This window comes from Phoca vitulina, unplaced genomic scaffold (assembly GCF_004348235.1).
Source record: "Phoca vitulina isolate PV1807 unplaced genomic scaffold, GSC_HSeal_1.0 scaffold28, whole genome shotgun sequence".
Classification (NCBI taxonomy): domain Eukaryota; kingdom Metazoa; phylum Chordata; class Mammalia; order Carnivora; family Phocidae; genus Phoca; species Phoca vitulina.
The window spans coordinates 20,116,320-20,132,723 of record NW_022589731.1 but is presented as its reverse complement, the minus strand read 5'-3'; the positions used below and the strand labels follow the sequence as shown (position 1 = coordinate 20,132,723).

Genomic DNA, 16,404 nt, shown 5'->3' with positions numbered 1-16,404 from the left:
GACCAGCCTCTGCTGGGCGGGGGGGCAGGGAGCCACGTGCACCCCTGCGGCGGTGAGACGTTTTCCAGGGATCCCCCCCCCACCCAGCGGTGTTCCGTGAAAGCGCCCACCAGCCCGGTGAGCACGCCCGTGCGCTGCCTGCCCGCACGCAGATGTCTGGCACGTGTGTGGCCCACTCGCCAGTTCGGGGCTGGCACTTCCTGATGTTTTCACATCCGGTTCTTGTATGAACCTCAGATTTAATTTGGTGATTATTAAGTGTAGGAACTCAGGGCTGGTAGGGGCTTTTTTTTTTCCTGCACGGTTGTGCAAAGTGCAATTTTCAAAAATGTACAAGCCTCGTTCCTGCCAATAAGGAAAGAAGGAAAGTCAAAAAGAAATTTGATGGAGAAACATCAAAATGATTTAATAGAGAGATGGGGGGGACCTCCTTTTTTTGAAAAGGGAAGTGACCATTTGAATAAGATTTTGGCCTGTGGATCATCCTTCTCTTAATTTCTAACTTAGTGTGTATCCTCCTCTTAAAATAAACACACACGCACACGCATACATACTGTAATTTTTGATAGTACCTTCACGTGTTCAAAAATTAAAATAATAGTGGAATGTCTTGCCTTCAGGTTAATTGCTACTTTGTTTCTTGTGATCCTTCTAGAACTCCTTTGTGTAAATAGAAGCAAATAAGAATTTTCTTATTTTATTCTCCTCTCTTACACAAAAGATAACTGCTGTATCTACTTTTCTGCACTTTACTCTCTTAAATGACAGATCCTGGAGGTGTTTCCATGTCAGAAACGAGCTGCAAGGTGTTCCGCCCTGTCGATGTGGCCTGTCTTTCCCAGGCCCCCCTGCCAGGCCCCCGAGCCTGAGCAGGCGTGTTCAGCGGTGAGCTGCAGGGCTCTTGGATCCTCTGGGGGATGCACTCCACTAGGAGGGTGCTGGGCCACAGGTTGCATGTGTGTGTCGCCTTGAGGATGTGGCCCAGGTGACGTTGTAGGAGCCGCCCACCCTCATGGGTTCTGCAGGTGGCCCGTGTCCCCACCGACACACACTGGTCACACTCGGGTTTTGCCAAGTGGATGGGTGACATATGGTCTCTCTGTGTCAGTTCGCCTTTCTGTTAGCAGTCGAGCCTCTGTTCTTCATCTTTTCGAAAGCTGTTCGGATGTCCTGAGCTGTGTTCATTCGTCCTTCTAAAAAAGTTGAGTTATTGGTCTTTTTCTTCTTAATGGTGTATTAGGGAGATTAGTTTTTGCCTATGATATGAGTTACAGATCTTGATCTCTGATTTGTTCTTTGTCTTTGACTTTGCTTTTGCCATTCTTTAGCAGCTTTATTGAGATACAATTCACATGCTGTACACTTCACTCATTTAAAGTGTACAAGTTCAGGGGCATCTGGCATGTGACTCTTGATCTCAGGGGTGTGAGTTAGAGCCCCATGTTGGGTGTAGAGATTAAAAATGCGTTTAAAAAATAAATTAAAAATAAAATCTTAAAAAAAATTAAAGTGTACAAGTTTAGTGGTTTTGATATATTCCTGAATTTCTGTATTCCCATCAGTGTGCCAGTGGGTCACTGCAACCCATCTTAAAACACTTCATCACCCCCAAAAGAAGCCCTGTATCCCCCAGTCAGTTCCCATCACCCTCAGCCGCCCCCAACCTTGGGCAACCTGTATTTGACACTCTGGACTGAAAGTCGCCCGTTTTGGACTTTCTGTGTAACTGGAATCGTGCGGCACGTGGTCTTCTGCGTGGCTTCTTCACTCAGCTTGGTGTTTCCAAGGTCCCTTCTGTGGCAGCAGGTGTCAGGGCTTCTCCCTTCTGTGGCTGGATAGTATTCCGTCGTCCATACAGACTGCGTCTTACTGATCTGTTCACTGGTTGGTGGACAGTGCAGGTGTTTCCACTTTGGGGACAAGATGACCGATGTCACTGTGAACACCCGTGCACACGTTTCTGTGTGGACATGTCTTTGTTTCTCTTGGGTGTGTGCCTAGGGGTGGAATTGCTGGGTTGCATGGTAACTCTGTGTTTCACATTTTGAGAAACTGCCAGACTGTTTTCCAAAGTGACTGTACAATTTTACATTCCCTCCAGTGCTTGTGGCATTTTTTTGACCTGTGTGTGTTTTTATCAAATTTATTATTTTATGGGTCTAGATGTTGAGCTTTAGAGAGGCCCCTTTATCCCAAGATTATAAAGGGATTCTCCCGTGTTTCTAGGGCTCATATTGCAATCTTTGGTCCGTGTGGATGGACTTTATCGTGTATATGGCATGAGTGTGGAGCCCACTTTTCTTTTTTCTTTGTTAATGGCCCCCCATTTATCTCAACACCAGCGACGAGAATTCCATCTTTTGCTTTGTGCTTTGAGATTCCACCTGCACGGTGTACTGAGCTGGGTCTCTTAGTCTCTGTGTCCTCACGTGGTAGGGTACTTAGTTATTAAGGCTTTCTTGTATGTCTTAGCATCTGGTAGAGACTCTCTCCTCACTGTTCCATACAGTTTTCCTGATTAATCTCTCCTGTTTATTTCCCATTAAAAACTTGAGAATCGGGCGCCTGGGTGGCTCAGTTGGTTAAGCGACTGCCTTTGGCTCAGGTCATGATCCTGGAGTCCCGGGATCGAGTCCCGCATCGGGCTCCCTGCTCGGCGGGGCGTCTGCTTCTCCCTCTGACTCTCCTCCCTCTCAGGCTCTCTGTCTCTCATTCTCTCTCTCTCAAATAAATAAATAAAATCTTTAAAAAAAAAAAACTTGAGAATCACTTTGTTTGAAGATGGGGGGGGGGCTGCCGTTGATATTTTAGATTGGGATAGTATTCAGCTTAGGAATTCACTTGGGGAGAATTTACAGAATTTTTGAGGTTGAGTCTTCCTGTCTGCAACACACTGTGTTATTCTGTTTTGTTCAAGCCTGCGTTTATGTTCTTGATGGTTTTCTTCGTATGATTTTTGCCAGTTTTTCTGTTTCTGTTCCTAGAGATTTTACCTTTTGTGTCACTGCCGTGTCTTCTTGCTCCTGAAAGCAGGTTTGGATTAAAAAGGGCAGTTGGGGGGCGCCTGGGTGGCTCAGTCGGTTAAGCGTCTGCCTTCGGCTCAGGTCATGATCCCAGAGTCCTGGGATCAAGTCCTGCATCAGGCTCCCTGCTCCATGGGGAGTCTGCTTCTCCCTCTGCCCCCACCCTGCTCTCGTGCTCTCTCTCACACTCTCTCTCTCCCTCAAATAAATAAAAATTAAAAAAAAAAAAGGGCAGTTGGATTTGACCACCCGTAGTATAGATTCTGTTCCAAAAGCTGAGCCCCCTGACGCCTTCGCTGTGCAGTGCTGTGTCCCCAGAGTGCCCTGGGCACACCCGCTGGGCCTGAGCACAGTGTGGCGGGGGGTGAAGGGGGGAGGGCGGGAGGAGCTCAGGTTTGCCAAGCACCTTCGTTGGCCTCCTTGGTGCTCTCATTGCAGTCAGTTCTCCAAACAATGCTATGACTTTGGGGCTCTTCTTAGCCTCCTGGTACAAATGAGAAACTGAGACTGAGAAGTTTAATGATTTGCCAAGGTCCCGCAGAGGGCACACGGGAGCTGGGATTCCAGCCCGGGCTTGTCTAGCCCTTTCTGGGTCACCGTCCTGCCTGAGGATCAGATGTTCTCCTGAGCGCAGCCTGGAAGTCAGAGGTCTGGTTGCACATCAACTAGCCGTGCAAATGGGGGCAAGTCTCATCCCTGGTCTTGACCTCAGTCTGCCAGTCTGCAAATACAGTTGTTAAACTGGTTTACAATTTACTCATTTTTCCAAAAAGGATCCTCTTTCTCTGGAAGCCACTATTTGGAACAGAGACACGGAGTTGCAAGGGCCCCGATATTCTGTAGTCCTGGCTCCCTGTGCCCCGATGTGGCCCTCAGAGCACCCAGCTCCAGGCAGCTGGACAGAAACCATGCCCACCATGCCCTCCGAGGGCCCCCCTTCCATGCCCCCCAATCCTGTTGCTGTAGAAGCCGTCCCCCAACACCTCGTGCATCCCAGCAGCCTGTTAAACCTTGGCCCCCTGCCAGAGCCCTTGTGTGCTTTGGAAAGGTCCCTGGACTTTTGTTAGGCAAGGAATTCTCCTTACCCCAACCCGAGAGCGAGGTGGTTTCACAAGTCCTGTCCTGAGTGTGTGCTGGCTGGGATGCACGCCGCAGAAACAGAATGTTTGTTTTCTGATTGCCTGAGTGCTGGAAGGCCCTTTCGCATTGGCTTCCACACCTTCTGTGTCCAGGCAGGCCATCTGCCCCCCTGGGGGCCCGGTGCAGAAACCATGTCTGTCGCAGTGTGGCCTGGTGGAGGAGGGGAGAGGCACCATTCACAGGGCTTGCCGGGCTCTGGGCCACCAAGGCCTGTTCTTGCCCGTACCCTGGGGACCTCCGGGCTGCACGGGCACACCAGCCAAGCTAGTGGGGCGAACCAGGTGGGTCCTTCCTTCTCATCCCCCAAGGCTGCCCTGAGCACCTATTGTGAGCCGGTGCCCAGGCCAGGCAGTGGGGTGGAGGGCCAGGACTTGCTCAGGGCTAGGCACGGTGCACACAGGCTCGCGGATGGCTTTCAGAGGGGGCGAGGCAAAGCTGGGTTTCGGATGGTCAGGTAGAGAGGTGCTCAGCAAACTGTGGACTCCGCAGAAGTAAGTTGAGGAAGCGGTGGCCCAGGAAGCCAGGGACATCCTAGTAACTGCCCAGGGCCATCATTATGCCCCAAAGATAGTCCCTGGCCCTCTGGGCTGTTTGGTTCTAGAACCTGTGATCTGGAGGAGAGCCCCGGGTAGCCAGTGCCAATCAGCAGGGCTCACTGGGCCCCAGAGGCTCCCCTTTTCAGGGCCTATCTGGGTTTCCCTTGTTCCCGTGGGTGGAGAAACAGTCCAGGCTCAAAAAGGCTGCCTCTCGTGGAGTCCAAAGGTAAGCATTGCACAGAAGTGGGCTGGGTTGACCCAGGCCTGGGCGGACAGCTGACCCGTCCCGTGCAGGAAGTGGGGCTGGGCTGTGGCAGGGGCATGGTGACGAGGTGCCCAGAGCGGGGGCCAGCCCGTACAGGGCCGAGCCCCCTGGCGGCCGCCATCTCCAGCCCCGGCCTGTCCCCACGACCCCCCACAGCGCTGACCCAGGGCGGCCTTGGGAGAAGCAGCCCCCGCACCTGACTCCTCGGGCCCCAGGGGCTTCCTCGGAGAGAGCTGGCCTTCACGCAAATTCACATTTGCCAGAGAGGGATTCGCGTTCGGCCCAGCGTGTGTTGGGACCTTTCTCTCTTCTCTGAGATACTAAAAAAAAACCAACAACAAAAAATAAGACCCACCCCAGGAAACCTCATGTCTTCTCTTCTTGGTTGTTTCTGTGCCAACTTCCAGCATAAATGAGACTTAGAAAATTTCCAGGCCGCTAGCCATTCTCATGGCCTGGTGTTCTCTTGATACTTGGAGAGTTCTGTTCTCGTCACAGTGTTTGGGGAGGAAATGCCTCTGCCTGGCCAGAGCCCTGGGCCCAGCGACTTCCAGCAGAGCAGCTGCAAGGCTCCAGGCAGCTCAGGCCAGGACGGTACCGGGTCTGACCGTCCTGACTTGTGAGTTGGGCTTCTTTATGCCCAACTTTGTACTGCAGGTAGCTCCCTCAAAATGTGTAACATGAAGAGATTTGTAAAGTTGGATGGAAAAGAGCGGGGACAGCCTTCAATGGAGGAAAAGCCAAGTGTGCTTGTCTAGAAGACCAGCGGCCAAAGCCGGAGTGGAGGGCTCTGCCACAGCTCTTGTCTGGGAAGGGGTGTGCCTCGGGGGTGGAGGGGCATGTCTTGTCTCAGTTCGATGCTAAGGGCAGCTCTGTGGGGGCACCATGCTCAGGACGCAGGACGTCCAAGGAGAGGGGCCCCAGCAAACAGCAGATGGCTGGCTCCCGGCTGCCGGGCTCCTGCGGGACTCAGCAGTCCGCCTCTGGCCAGGACCTGCATTGCTGTTCTGGAAAGTCAGCCGTGGAGGAGTCCGACGTGGGCCCAGTTCCTCCAACTCCAGAAGCTCCCTCCCGAGCTGCTCCACCACACGTGCTAGGTTCAGGGCATGGGGGTGGGGGGGTGGGTGCCCAGGGAGACGGGAACGAGAACAGCCTGCCCCCTTTAGGGTAGGACAGTCAGGAGAAAGGGGACCCTTGTCCTTGTCTGTGGGCTGCCTCCACCCCTTCCTCCAGGGGGACTCTGGCATCCCCGAGCTCTTCTCGGGGCAAGTGTGTTGTTTCCCTACCCCCAGCTTTATGCTCTGTGTCTTCATTGATTAAGCCTGTGGTGCAATTCAGCTAGTAGACGATTCTGGATTCCCTCCCTTGTGCTTCTCCGGGCTGACCTCAGAGCAATAACACTAGAGGAGGGCAGGAGCTTGTGGGCCCAAGTTGGCACGTGCAGCAAGATGGGGCTGAGGGTCTATTGAGTTAACTTGAGTTTCCGGGGGAGGGGGGTATTTTTTTAGCTTGCAGCCCCAGGCACAGGTGCCTCCATCTGGAGGGACTGTGACCTTCCTGGACCCTTCAGTGTGGGTGGGGGAGACTGGGCATAGAGAAGGGAGCTGGGCCTGGCTCTTGAGGTGCTGTCGCTGCTCAGGGTCTGATGGGCCTCCGTCCTCAAGGAGGACCACACAGACTTCTTCTGGGGGTGCACTGCGGAAGGTGAGGACTTTTGTCTCTGTCCCCAGGGCTGGGCCAAGGGCCTCCCACCCAGGAGGATGTAGGAATGTGGAAGGGGGGCTTGTTGCTCCTGACTGGGAAAGCCCGGGGGTACGGTTGGGGTGGGCTGGAATGTGCTGGCTAGAGCTGAGGTCTGGCGGGTCTGATGGGAACATCTTGACATTTAGGGGCTCCTTTTGGAAGTCACCCCAGACTCTAGGACTGGGGTGCTGAACAATGTTTTCAGCCACTAGCCTGAGGCCACAACGATGGCTCCTTCTGATCTTGGTTACCTGAGCGGGCCTGTGCCCAAGTGGGTGGCCCATCCCTGGGCCAGGGCTGGGCCTCAGGAGAGCAGAGTTTGGGGTGGGGGACTGTTTGTCCTGGAGCAACCATTTCACCATGGAATGATGTGTTCACATGGTGCTTTGAACTCGTTAGCAGCTTTCCCCAGACATTTTTGAGGGCACGCAGGCTTCCGGGCCTCCAGCAGGCCCGAGCAGTGTTCTGCGGGAGCTGGGCTTCTGGGGAGGGTGAGCTGCCAGGAGAGGCTAGGCAGGACCCTGTCCCCAGGGCGTGGTGGGCACCGGGTAGCCCTAGGCCCTGGGTGTCGGCTCGGGGTAGGCTCACCAGGGGATGGAGTCTGGGCGGGACACACACTGCCCCATTGTGTCGGTCACATTCCTCCCTGGCAGGTGGGGCTTGCCACCAGCTGGGGCATTCAGCAGGCTGGTCTTGGTTTTTCCTCTGGCTGAAACGGCTGAGTTTTGAGTCAACAAAGTTTTCAAGGTGACATTGGCTTTGCAGTCAAGGAGCAGGTGCCTTTGAGGACTTCTGGGGGGGGTGGGGTTCAGTGACAGCCTGGGGTCTGCTTGTGACAACATTCACCAACCAGACCTGGCAGCTTCTTGTCCTGCTGCAAAGCAGAAAGGACCCAGTTATTCCAGACAGCTGCACCTGGGGCCACCCCTTATTTGGCAGGTGGGCTGAGGTCCATAGCTTAGAGGGTCTTGTCTGAAGCCTTGGTACTCACTGGTGGCAGAGTCCAGGTCTGGGATAGCCTGTCTGACCTCAGCTCTCTTCAGGGAATACCTCAGGCAAAAGGAGGAGGGTCCCAGCAAACTGGGGTCCCCAGCGTCCTGCTGCCGGTGTGGCTAATGTTTAACATGATTAGTGCCCAGACACAGCCCTCCACCCCCACCCACCTGCTCCTTTAACCCCCGAGGTCGGTCTGGGTGGGGCCGTCTGAGCAGCCGGGGAAGGGGAATGCAGGCTCGGGAGCGGTTCCCGCTCAGCTTTGTACCGCGCTTCCCACTGTTGGCGTGTTAGAGCTCGCGGCGGGGGTCCCGCACCCCGGGGTGAACAGTCGTGGCTGATCCCCAGGGGCATTCCCTGTGACCCCTTCGTAGCACATCTGGCTTACATTGGACATTATTATTTTATACTTGATCTTAGCCAAAAGGCCGAGAAGCGATGGACATTATTATTTTATAACAGGACTCGTGTCGCCACTCACGGCAGACCACAGCTCCTCTAGGGCGAAGAGGCTGACTGCTCAGCCGCGTGGGGGTGCCGGATCGGGCTCCCCGGGCACCAGGGCTCCACGACACTTCCTGCCCAGGGCAGCCGGGGACACAGGCTGAGGTGGAGGGTTGACGACCCTGTCCAGGCAAGGCCATCCGCCCACCTTCTCACGTCCTGGCTCAGGTCTAGGCAGGATAAGAGAGTGGCTGGGAGGCAGAAGGGGCCCCAGAGACCCTCCCATTGGGGGCGTCTGGGGCCTCTACCTGCCAAGAGTCAGGTCGTGTTCTGATCTGGGAGCCGCCTCCAGCCCTCCACTGTGGTGGGGAACGGAATGTGTACTGTGCGGACGGAGGCCTTGCTGAACCCCACGGTGGCCCCGGACCGGGGGACTGGAGGGCCGCCAGGCTGCCGGGGCCATGACCTGGGCTTCCGCCAGGCCTGGGCCAGCCTCGCAGGTCTCATCGGTGGCCCGGCCCTTCTCTCTTCAATCCTAGTGCTCTCTCCCAGAGCCGGCCAGCCCCCCAGCCTTCACCTTTCTCAGTTAATCAAAAGATTCCAAGAAAAGCAAACCCATGAGACCAGTTTGCTCTGGAGCGTTCAGGAACAATGAGCGTGCACACGACGGCATAGCCACCTTCGTCCAGAGAGAGCGGCTTTTCTTCTCCGTTTGCTGAGCCTGTTTCAGCAGCCTGTTTGCCGTGACAGCTGGTGGTCATCTTTATTTCAGAGTGACCTGTGAACACCGCAGCCTGCGAAAGGACCAGGGCCCTCGGGACGGGCCTGTGACCTCGGCACTCCAGGTCCCCGCCCCGCTCCCCCGTGCGTGCTGTCTGCTTGCGGGGAAGCAGCCGGAGCCCAAAGGCCTCTCTTCTGTCCTCCAGCACATCTCTCCCCTCGGGTCCCCTTTGAAAGGGACGGCATTGCTGCTGGTCCTGTGGGGGGGTCCCCAGGGCGAGGCTGTGGGCACCCCTAGCCGTCACAACCTTCTGTCCCGATTTTTGCTCTGTTGTGAAAGCAGGCGTTTAACCTAAGCCATTTGTGCACAGTGCTGGGCCTGCCCCCTCTCTAGAACGGGTGTCCCCAAGCACGCTTGGGTCCTGTATGAGCTGCGCCTGCCACTCAGGGAGGCCCCCGGCTGCCTCCTTCCCCAGGCTGGCCCCACACAGAGGCAGCACTTGGTGGGCAGCCACCATTTCCCACTGGGCCCTCAAAGAGCCCTACAGAAAGGTAGGGACCGTTATTTGCCTCTTAACAGGTGAGGCAGCCGAGGCCAGGGTGACTGAGGGGTCTGCCTGAGGCCCCAGCTGGTGAGCCCAGCCTCCCACCTGCAGAGCTGCGACATCCACCACCGAGTGCCTGTTGAGGGCACAGGGGCCTGACCCTCACTAGAGAATCGGTGTCTCCAGGCGGGGCTCAGGCTCACATGGGAAGCAGCTCTCTGGATGGCTGGGATGTCAGCGCTACCCTCCTGGCCCCATCTCCCACTCCCGGTCATGGTGAGGGGGTCGGTGGGCCTTAGACCCCTCTGTGCAGCTCTGCAGCCTGATGAGGTTTCCCTTCGGTCTGGAAATTCACTCCGGCAGTGTTCTTTCTAAGGCCGCAGAGCCTTCGCCTCCCCTTGTCTGAAAAGACATGCTTTATGGAACTGTTACCATGGGGGATTCGGATTACCTGTGCTTCATTTCAACTCAACAGTATGACAAGGAGTCGTCATTTTGCTGATTTTTTGCATGCATCCTGAAGTGTTTTCTGTAGATGGAAATTCTAGAAGCGAAATTGCCCGCTGAAGGGAGGTGGTGCGTTTCTGTCAGCCCACCGCTTAGAAGGGTGGTCTGCGCAGGGTTCGGAGCCCGGCCTTCCTACCGCAGCTTCCCTTCGACCGGGCGGCGCCAAGCTCGGGCCCTTTCCTAATTTGTGGGTCACTGGATTTTGCGTCTGTTAACCCAGTGTTCATTGACTGGGGCAGATTTCTTCCTGCCGACCTGCCGATGGCCCCTCTTCTTGCCCAGATGATGGAGGAGGCCGGGCTCCGGTGGGCTGCCCCTGCCCAGCGGACCCATCGCCACATAGCCCCAGGGGCTGCAGCCAGCCGTCTGCGGCGTGCGGCCCTTGGGTTCGGGACGGGCATGGGACCCTCAGTGACCGGTGTGTCTGTCTCCCCACAGAACTGTCAGACCTTCAGCAGCCTCAGCTGCCTGAGCGCGGGGATGGAGGACTGCAGCCCGCACAGTCCCTTCGCCCTCCACGTCAGCAGCACCAGGTCCTGGACCGCCTTGCTCTCGGCCTCGGCCTCCAGCCTGGGGGGCAGGACCCCCGCGGGGACCCCGGTCCCCGAGCCTCTGCCCCCGGCCTTCGACGACCAGCTGGCCTGCAAGGAGGAGCAGTGCTGTGAGGAGTCGGGCGGCTGCGCCCTGGCCGAGGGCTGTGCCAGGAGTTGGGGGCCGGCCTCGGCCTGGCGGGACCGCGGGGCAGCCGGCAACAGCCCCTGCTCCCTGGACGGCGAGTTGGACATCGAACAGATAGAGAACAATTGAGGGGCGGTGGGGAGCCCCCGTCCCGGGCCTGACTTGCGCTCCCTGGGGGCGGTGGGTGCCGGCGAGCGAGCGCAGTGGCCCCCGGAGAGGCTGGCCCGCCTGCCCGCCCGCCCCTCCCCCGCACGGCGGCCGCGGCCATCGCGCCCCCGGAGCCCGACAGCAGCTTCCCGGTCTGGGCCCCTTCCCCCTGTTGCTGGCCGGCCACCCCCTCCGCTGGGTGCCTCGCTGGGGTCCCACAGGGCCTGCTGCCCGGCGCGCGACTGCCAGCGGGGCTGCTGGGGGCGGGCTTGTGCTCAGGTCCACCCGGCCTCCTGCTCAGGTTCATTTCGGGGGGTCGGCCCCACAGCTTCTTTCACTCCGTTGTATTCCGTGCCTTCTCTCCCAGGTCTCCCTGCTTCAGGCTTGGGAAGGTTCGGGAGACGCTTTCCTCTGTAGTAACATCAGAACCGTTTGGCCTTAATTCCAAGTGCGGGATACAGAGGCCCTGGGGTGCCGGGGGCTCTCCATGTCGGAACTCTGGGGGCCTGGGGAACAGCTTGGGCTGCTCGTTAGGGGCGTCTGCGTTGGGTAGACGTGGGTGGATCTGTTGGCCGAAAAGACAGAACTACTTGCCGCTTGGGCAGGGTTGGCACATGGTGGCCATTCTCTGGCGAACCTGTCACTGAGTGATTAGCTTGATTCCGGTGAGTGGGGAGAGGTCACCAGTAACAGGCAACCTCTTGAAAATGCCCTCAGGAGGCAGGAGCTGTGAGCAGGTACATGCACCCAGGCCCTGTGCACATTTCGGGGGTGGAGGAGGTCTGTTGGCTGCTCGGGGGGGCCCGCAAGGCCCCGCAGTATTCTAAGCACATTCGCGCTGGTCGGTGGGACTGCGGGCTTTAATCTGCGTGTACCGTCCACCTCCAGACGAGCACCCCTGCTGGTCAGCCGGGGGAGCAGGGTGCCTACCGCTGCGTCCCCAGCTCCTTGCACCCCTGCGGACTCCCCGCCCCCCCCACCAACGCCCCTCCCGACCCCCTGAGGTTTCGCTCTCAGGAAGCCCGACTGGCAGACACCCCACACGGGCTCTGCTCTCTTGGAGTCTGGCTTGTAGCGAACTTGGCGTCTTCGGCAGACAGTAGCAATTGGGTCCTTTCCCCGTGGGGCTAAAAATAACTGGTGTGTTCTCTTGAGTTTGCTGACACGTAACAAAGGCACGTTCGTAGTCTCTTTGCTTTTGCTCATTTTTTGTGGACAGCGAACGCCTCTCTTCCACAGCGTAAGTACGAATGGTTCTCACCCTCTTTCCCCAAAAGAAGGACCCTGTTTGGGAAACTCTACTTACACCTTCACTGTTTTACCCGATCAAAAGCGTGGTGCTCAAGTTCTGATTTATAGGGTGGTGTTTCTTAAAAATCAACCATCAGATGCTTGTAGAGAAAATCTCAACTCCATGGCCCTCCCAGATTATGTTCAAAGCCTCAGGTCGGATAGCATCGTGGTTGTGTGGGCACATGGCAGGTCCTGGGGCCGGAACCAGTTACCCTTCCGTGGCTCCCACCAAAGGCACGTCCCCTCAGGGCCCTGGAGAGACAAAGCAGGGAGCTGGTGGCTCTGGGTAGACCTGCCATCTTGCCTGATCCCCACACAATGGGTCATGGAGGACATGTCTTCTTAGAACAGACCCGGAGGAGGCTGGGGTCGTTGTTGGGTGACGTCTGGCAGCATTATGAATTTGGAGCACACACTGGTGCCTCGTGTCTTCAGAAAGCCTGGGGTGGGCAGTCCTGGCACCCAGCCCACACCAAGAGTGGCCACAGTGGCCTCTAAAGCAGTCCTTCCTGTGGAAGGAGAGGCGGGGCCCCATCTCCTGGTCCAGGCCACAGAGAGGGACCGAGAGCTGAGCCAGAGGGGCCTAAGCGGTGACCCCCAGCAGCCTCTCCTCAGAGTCACCTGGGGAGGCACACGGTAGTGGGTGTGTGTCACAGGGCTATGGGGCAGGTGACCTGCCTTCAGACCCTGCCCGGCAATCTCCCCCCTTCTCAGGCCTGGTGGCAAGGAAGGCCAAGTCTTCCTGCCGCCTCCCAAGCTGGTCCCATCGACCCACAAACCCAGTCCCAGGGCACTTTCGGGCAGAAGGTACCCCAGCCCAAGGCAGAGTTTGGCCCTCCAGCATCCTCAGGCCCCTCTTTGCTGTCCTCACTCCCACTGAAGCTCCTAGCCCAAGCCCCCAGCAGCAGCAGTGGGGGAAGAGGATGGCCATTGTCCCTTCTGCTCAGAGAAAGAAATGCCCTTCGGTCGTTTCATGTTCACCTTTGATTGGAGAGCGCCGACCCCATGTGGCAGGTGCCACCCCACCGTCCAGGGAGGCATATCCGTGCTCCGCCCTGCTGACACCAGGACTTCTGGTCTGGAGGCTCTTGGAGGGAGGCTCACCCAGGGGCTCCCTCTGACCGCGCGTGACTGTCCCCGTGCGGCCGTGGGCGGGCTGGCAGGCTCACCGTGCAGGAGCCCCACCGTCGTCCAGGCCCTGCCCCTCCTAGGGGATGCCCGGGAGCTCCTGCCTCTGAAGGGAGACCCAGGATGTTCCGAGCCAGGAGGGAGGGCTGAACCAAGCCGCCTGCCTGCCTGCGACCCTGAAGGACAAACGCAGAGTCGTGGCTCCAGGAGAGCGGGGTGGGGAGGAGAGTCCCTGTCGCGCGCATCCCTACCTATTCCAGAAGGAGCATGTTCTATGGCCGCAGGACTGACCGGAGCCGCTGTCTGCCCGCGGGGCCGGGCGGGGCCGGGGTCAGGGCCGTAGCCTCACCGTTTACCACAAACCCTCTTGCCTTACTCGCGGTGGAGGCCGGGCCCGGTGCGGGGCCCGCGGGCAGACACAACATCCGGGCCACGGGGGCGCTTGTGCCGATCATCCATAGATTTTCATTCTTGGAAAGCCTTACTTGTCATCAAAATGTTTGTAGCAGGAAAGTTTTGTGAATTCGTACGCGCAAAGAGAATTTAAATAAAGGAAAGGTCCACACTGAAAAGGAAACAAACCCAAATGTTCAGATGGGTCTCCTAGTGCAGGGGTGGTGTGCGAGCTCCCTGCTCCGGCTGAGGCTGCCCGGGGGCGGGGGGGCCGGGGGGGGCGTTCGGGGCACCGCCGCTCTGAGCGAGCTTCCGTGGTATTTCAGACCCAGCCCTGGGCGCTCTGCCGAGGGCCCGGCCTGAGCCTCCATGTCTGCCCGTGAGCTTAGAGTCACGTGCTGTCCGTGGCCTTGGGGCCGTTCCCCGAACGATGACCGCTTCGGGCCTGGGCCCTGGGTGTGAGCAGTGCCCCAGGGCCGGGGCTCGGCCGGCCGCTCTGCCCCCCCCAAAGGTAGTGACGCCGCATCTTGCCACATCCGCGCAGTTGGTCACACCCCTCCCATTGGCTCCAGTCAGAGAAAACATGGCCTCATCTTTAAAGAGAAAAGAAGAGAAAAGATCATGAAAACCCCCCACCCAGACCACAGCAGAGATCCCGTAGCCTAGGTAGGATAGTCTGATCTTCTAGCATAGTCTCTTTGGCAAACAAGTTGTGTTTTCAGTGCGTGGGGGAGATGTCCCGGGCTCGGGGACAGCGCGTGGGCTGACGCGGGGGCTGCAGGAAGTGAGGCGGCCGGAGCGAGTCGCGTTGGGCCCGCGCCGCCCCCTCCGCCCGCGGCTGCCTGGCCTCCCGCGCGGGCCATGACTGTCCTGCACCAGAGCCGCTCTAGTCTCTCAGGAATTTGCTTGTTACTCTTACTGGTGTAAATAAAGCTTCCTGGTTCAGTACCCAGCCTCTGGGAGCCTGCTGTGTGGTCTGTCGGCTCCCCCGCTCCGTCCATGGGAGCAGTAGCTCTGGGTTGGCAGGGGGCAGAGTCCGGGCCCTTCTGTCCCCTCCGAGCCTTGGGGTCGGGTCTGTAAGACGGGGCGGGCAGACATCTCAGAGCTGTCCTGAGGCTCGGAGGCGGGAGGTGGAGCGAGCCACTGTGAGCAGGAGGGCTGGTCACGGGGGAGCCCTTCTAGAGCACGGTCCGAGCCGCCCGGCCCCCAGAGCGATGCGTGTGCGCACACGGGTGCGTGTCTGCAGGTGGAGGGGCCCAGCCCCTTCCTCCAGCCGGGAGCCAGGGACCCCCGGACGGCAGAGCGGAGACGCCTGCTACGTGTGACCTCCGAGTCAGGCGTGGTAGAGGAGTCCGCCGTCCGCAGAGCCTGCACGAGTCACCGGCGGGGCCCTCCGCAGCGCTGTGTGCCCCACGGAAGGCCCGGCCTGGCGCCCTGCAGCCCACCCCCCTCCCGGCTAGGCGCGTCCCCCACCAGGGCAGCGTGGCTCCCACTTGCACTGCTCCCGCCCGGGGCCGGGGGGGCCCGTGCTCCCAGCCGGACCCACAGTGGGCTCCGGGGCACACGGTCCCTGGGCCTGGCCCTCCAGATCACCGCCGCCTGGCTAACCAAGCTCCGGAGAGTCAGGACATTTGCAGCCTTGAGGACAGGCTTGAGAGGCTTGTTTAAATTTCTAGCCCAACGTTTTGCTCACAAAGTCGGACCACAGAGTTTTCGCCTCGAACATCCACTAGGTGCTGAGGATGCCCCTCCGGGCATGAGGCCCCAAAGCACTGTGTTTGGACGCTTCTTGTGCGTTGGGTTTCTTTTCAGCAGCCCCCGTTCCAGGATGGTGCAGAACACCGAATTCACGCCCCAGGTGACGCAAGGCTGCTGTGGCTGAATCCTGGGGGGGTGGGGAGCCCCTCAGCCCCTCCCTAGGCATCCTTGCACGGCCAAGGCCCAGGGACCCGGGGACTCTGCCTCCTGTTCCCCGCGCAAGCGGCCCTAGACAGACGTCCAGCCCCCCTCAGCGGCGGTCCCCGGCTGGGCCCCAGCCTCCAGCTCGGCCTGGGCCCAGCCATGGCCACCCCGCTGCCCACCCTGTGCCTCCCCCAGTGGCAGGGGAAGGACACTGCCCCCCGAGCCGCTGTGCCTACAGATTTGCTCGAAAGCAGGACTCTGCCCTGGGCACTGGCGCCCGGCCTGCGGGGCGGCACGCGGCCTCTGCCGTCTGACAGGTCCGGCCGCGGGTCTGCGGACCCCGGCGCCGGGCCGGCCCACGCCTGCACCCGATGGTAGGCAGCGCGCTGACCGAGCGGCTTCTGCGGCCGTGGGCAGGTTGGAACACCTGCGGGGCTTACACGAGAGTCCGTGCCCCAAACCTCCAGCACCACAGCGGACTTGGACGGTCCAGAGAGTGTTAAAAACATTCCTCCTGGAAAGAAGGCCGAAAGGAAATGCCCCTCAGCAGTAACAGAGGTCAGACTCTGAGTGACTTTTGGTTTCTTTTTATACCAATATATTTACCATCTAAATGGGGAACTTTTGAGAGAGGAAGGGACGCCCTCGGGATAATCACGCCGAGGTGGGAGGTGGCGCCACGAGCCCCCAGGAGGCAGGCACGTGTGTCCGCCCTCTGTCCCCACCTCTGCGCCCCTATCCACCCGGGAGGGGCAGAGTTGGCCCCGCAGGAAGGCCCAGGCCTTTGGAGGGGCCTTATTCCCCGCCCCCGACCTGGAGGAGGAGAGGAGCACTGAAGTCGCCCGGGGCCCGTGACGGGCGTGCGTGCCTGGTGTTGAGGCTCGGACTCCGGGCCCGGCTCCCAGCCTCCGGTCACGTTCATCTGTCCTCCCGGTGCCACGCTGCCT

The 16,404-nt window shown here is 58.9% G+C and overlaps 1 protein-coding gene across 3 annotated transcripts in view; it reads left to right on the top strand.

Moving 5' to 3' along the window:
* The window catches only part of FAM53B (family with sequence similarity 53 member B), a 117,926-nt gene extending 103,419 nt beyond the window's left edge, over positions 1-14,507 (top strand). For 2 of the 3 annotated variants that reach the window (XM_032423485.1, XM_032423486.1), the window contains exon 5: positions 10,355-10,723. In XM_032423485.1, coding sequence (XP_032279376.1) covers positions 10,355-10,723 — 369 coding nt within the window. Of the gene's footprint in view, positions 1-10,354 lie in introns of all 3 variants that reach the window. The other variant, XM_032423484.1, reaches the window with a different exon arrangement.
* Positions 14,508-16,404: the final 1,897 nt, after the last annotated feature.